At 37.7% G+C, this 4,595-nt stretch overlaps 1 gene segment (V, D, J or C); it reads right to left on the bottom strand.

Moving 5' to 3' along the window:
• Positions 1-503: 503 nt before the first annotated feature.
• LOC119262061 lies at positions 504-1,777 on the bottom strand. The segment is given in 2 exon segments: positions 504-1,563; positions 1,699-1,777. Coding segments are annotated over 2 exon segments (387 nt in total).
• Between the last annotated feature and the right edge of the window lie 2,818 nt (positions 1,778-4,595).

The following is a 4,595-nucleotide window of genomic DNA, read 5'->3' as shown; positions in this document are numbered from 1 at the left end:
TATTTCCCCTTTCTCAGGATTAATGTGGATCCTGCCAGTTCCTAGAGGAGGACACACTCAGCAATGCCACTATTCCTATAGGAGTTAACTAACACAGCTCTTTCTTTAGAAGATTTTTGTTATATATAATCAATGCCCCCGCGACCCTGACGGAGAAGCAGCGGAGAATGGATGGATGGATCAATGCCTCTTTAAAGTCTTTGGAGTGAGGTACACTATAAACAGTCCTGGTGCCTCTGACATCACAGTGTGATATGTAACATAACTGTAACAAAAGTTACAGGTGCATTTGTAGGCTTGTTGTTTGTGTGATGGTTAAATGTGGTGATGTCACAGTGGCACTCAGAACACAGCAGTACAAAGCAGTCTCTCTCTCACACACACACACACACACACACACACACACACACACACACACACACACACACACACACACACAAAAGCAAACACATGCATACCACCTCTGGATTGTCAGTGGAACTGATGTTGATGACTTGATTAAAGAAATAATTGGCTGATTTGAGAAATGATTGATGAAGTCTTTCATACCAATAATGCAGTACAAATGCACAGATATCTCAGCCAGTGTTCTGTAATCTCTCCTGACTGAAAAGAATTGACGGATTAAAAATGCATGCATGCTCAGAACTACTGAGAATTAAATGTGTGTGTCTCCCCCTGCTGGCTTCACAGAACTTTTACATGAATGTGATAATTGCTGGATCATGTAGCATTTGTTTCCTTAAAGTTTTGAAGTGTTTCCCTCATTACACCTCTGTTATAAACATTATTCACCCTGAGAATGAACAGACATAGACACTGATCTAGGTTAGAACTGTTTTCCTAAATGTGGTCCTAAAGGTGGATGGAATATGTAGAGAATTAAGAATCATGTAGAATACATTATCAAACTGTGAGTTAGAAATGAACATAACATTCAACATTTCGATATGGACTGTATAATGAAACAAAAATAAAGTCAGACACATTGTAGTTTTAAGTTTGAATATTCATACTATATATGCATTTTCAGAGGAGATATTACTATTCATTTGTGTCCTTTTCACAGTATATCATGTTTCAACTTCTGCACAAATCTGCTGTTTCCACATAATTTATCATCGCTAAAATATCAGCTCGCATTGTCATTCTGAGCCTTCATTGTTCAGCTTCTAAGGTTTGTTAAATAATGAGCCATTGTCAGTTTTAGCTTTTGCTACAGTAAGGGGTTTTTGTACAGTGTAGGTGGGTTTCCTGTCACTGTGGGCCTCATGGCACAGTAGTAGAGTGCAGAGTCTGATACTGCAGCAGAGGAGATGATCAGATCCACTTTCTTCCGTTTTTTTGCATGTTCAATTGATATTCCAGGAACTGGAGGTGTAGCAGTAATAGGATTCCCTGAATATTCCAATATAAGGAACTGTGGAGGTGAACCTGAATACTGTCGATACCAGTGAAGACCATATTCAGTTCCATTGTAGTTACAGGAAAGTGTAACTTTTTGACCTTCAACAGCAAAAACAACATCTCTGTCTGGAGTGATGACGTCTTCAGCTCTGTTACCTACAATTTTTAAAGCAATTGTGTTAATGATTAACCACTTATACACAACACAATTCAGACCTAACTAAATAAAAGCTTTAAGAATGTTTTCTGTTGTAGTACTCTGTCTACTTTTCAAAATCTCTAAAAGTTTACCTTTAAGAGCTGAGAGCAGAAGTACAGTGAAAATGATCATGGTGATCTGCACTGACTGAGAAAAGAACAAACACTGAGTTTAAGCTCCTCAATGTGTCAGCATGGCAGTGTGCTGATCATCTCTACTCTCTTCACACACTCAGCTCCTCCCCCTGACTGAAGAAAGTTTATTTATTTTTTTAAGAATTCCATAAACATGAGTTAATTATTGGCTCTGTAAATGAATTGTTCACCTTGTAAACATTGATTAATAAAGCAGTCAATTGCGACACAACCAGTACCAGCACTAAAGGTAACCTGTAAGAAACTCAGCTCGGGCCTGAGGAAGTTAAAGCAGAGGACCTTTTCTTGTGCAAGTTTGTTCTGAAGTCAGAAAAGCATTAAACTTTTTCTGAAGTGAATCAGTCTGATCAGTCATTTGAGTCTGATTCTGTAGCAGAGGAGATCAGCAGATCCTTCTCAGTTTGAGCTTCACTTTAAATAAACTGTGTACCACATGCTGAGTATGTATTCACAATATGCTGTAATAGCAGGGTGCATTCTGGGTCTACTGCTGCTGCACCAGAGCCGGTATATGAGGAGCCTTGCCTCTTCTTATTTCCCCCATTTACATGAAAAAAAGGACTGCAAAACACCAGAGGGAACTTTCCTTTAATTTAAGAAAGTAGAAGGACGTATTTCACTAGAAAAGCAAATAAAACTTACCTGTATTTTTCTTTTTGTCTATAGTAAAAGGGTTTTGGGCAGCAATACGCGAACATTACTGCTACTGAGTGCTGATTGGTTAGCGAGCAGAACAGCTCATTGGCTGTTCATTCTCACTGACGTCATGAGCACAACAGAAACAGTCTGAAACACCAGATACTGTCCAGGACCAATACAACCTGACCTATCAGAAGCAAAGGTGACCAGTAATGCAGCAGTTAATACCCTCTATTCAGTTAAAGAAGGTTTGTGATTTTTCTTTCAAGAGCTGTTCTCAGATGTTCACAAATTCTCAGTGGAAAACTGATGCTTTGCCAGGATCAAGTTTTTTTTTTTTTCTCCAAGCACAATAACACTGCTGTAAATGTCCTATACCAGTTTAAAAGCTTGGCTAGAACCTTAAGTCATGTGGAGGTTCTTTAATCTTTAAAAATGTTCTTCACATTCCCACATCTTTACCAGAATGTTTCTATATAGAACTAATAATTGAAGTTTTTTTTCTAATTAAATTTAAAAGGTTCTTCTATGACACAACAACTCTTTTTGGCAGCTTTATTTTTAGGATTGTATTTTTCACCTTGTAAACATTTAGCATCACAGCAGCCAATCCTAGAGCACGATCTCACCAGTGACACCACTGAAGACAGACTGTAAAAGACTGAGCTCAGACAGAGGGAAATTCAAATATACATTTTTTGGGTTATAGGGTTGCAATAGAATGGGAATTTATTCTAGCAGAGGAGATCAGCAGGTCCTCATGAGTTTGGATTACACTTCATATAAACTGCATACAACAGTACAATATATGTGTATATTTTTCCTTCCTTCAAATTGAGTGATACAGTTACAATCAGAATACGATGCATATGCAGATGTGTATTATAGAATCAAAGTCTTTTTTTCACGTCCTTTGAAATTCTTGAAACCCTTCTTCACAATATTCTACTGTCATGCCTCATTTCTTCATCTTGTGATAGTTTATTGTACAGATTAAAGGTTTAGTGTTCATTAATATCTCATTCCTTAGCATTGCCCATCAACTTGTAAGTGACCTTGTCCACAGTGTCTTAAAAAATCTTAAACTGGTCAAAGTAACTGCTGCATGTGACCCTCTAACAGTCATTTGCTCTTTCATTTCTTTAACACCAACAGCAAACCAGTTCAGTTTTTTTATATAACACTGGCTAAAATGATTCTCTTACAATGCATCCTCTGTCTTACTGTAAAAACCTTTGCTTTCTACAGTTATGAGAACATATGAACTCAACCCAGTCAAAAACAGGTCTTTTGAATGCTCTGTGTGTGAGTGAAGTGTGTTTTTGTACGGTGTAGTTGAGTTTCCTGTAACTGTGGGCACCAGAGCACAGTAGTACAGTGCAGAGTCTGACACTACAGTATGAGAGATGTTCAGATCCACACGTTTCATCTGTCTGTTTGCCTCTGCTGTCAGACGAAGAGCAGGATCAGACCCGCCACCAACTTCAGTGAGAAAAAGGAGGAATTCTGGTCTGGATCCAGGATACTGACGATACCACTGCAAGCCTTGTACTGAAGTTGCATTGTAGTTACAGGAGAGAGTGACATCTCCTCCCTCCAGTACATGCTTTTCAGAGGAGAGTGGGTATATTCCATCTGCAGCAGTATTTCCTAGGAAGAAAAAAAAAAAGAAGATCATGAGGTTTTTAAATCCTGTTTAATTGTTATGTGTGAGATGTATCTACAATCAGATGTTTTCAGGCTAAATGTATAATAAAACACTTATTGAGCATAAATGCACTACTAAATTACTCACCTTCAAACTGAGTAAAGATCAGGAATACACAGAGCAACATCATGACTGATCTTCAGACAGTCAAAATGATTGAAAGTCAGTACTGAGTTTATTCTTAAAAGAGGCCAATACGATAATCTGACACAGACTCAGTTACCCATTTTAGTTCAAAAGAAGACTAGAGTGCCACCTTCTGGTATAGTGATGCATAATCTAATGGATGGTTAATTAAGAAAACTAAGCTTTGTAGAAAGAGCTGTAGCCTACTGTAATTTCTTAATGAGAGTTTTATGTGAATGTAAATTGTTGTTTGTCCCAGTCTATTTGTAATAATGAGTTTATATAGAGCAGAAGGCGCGATCATACATGTTTGGATTTGGATTAATATTTATAATGAAGTGTATATGCAGTTAGTAGATTA

The sequence above is a fragment of the Pygocentrus nattereri genome, chromosome 2 (assembly GCF_015220715.1).
Source record: "Pygocentrus nattereri isolate fPygNat1 chromosome 2, fPygNat1.pri, whole genome shotgun sequence".
Taxonomy (NCBI): domain Eukaryota; kingdom Metazoa; phylum Chordata; class Actinopteri; order Characiformes; family Serrasalmidae; genus Pygocentrus; species Pygocentrus nattereri.
Note: the sequence above shows the minus strand (reverse complement) of the source record. Positions and strands in the feature narration are given on the sequence as shown.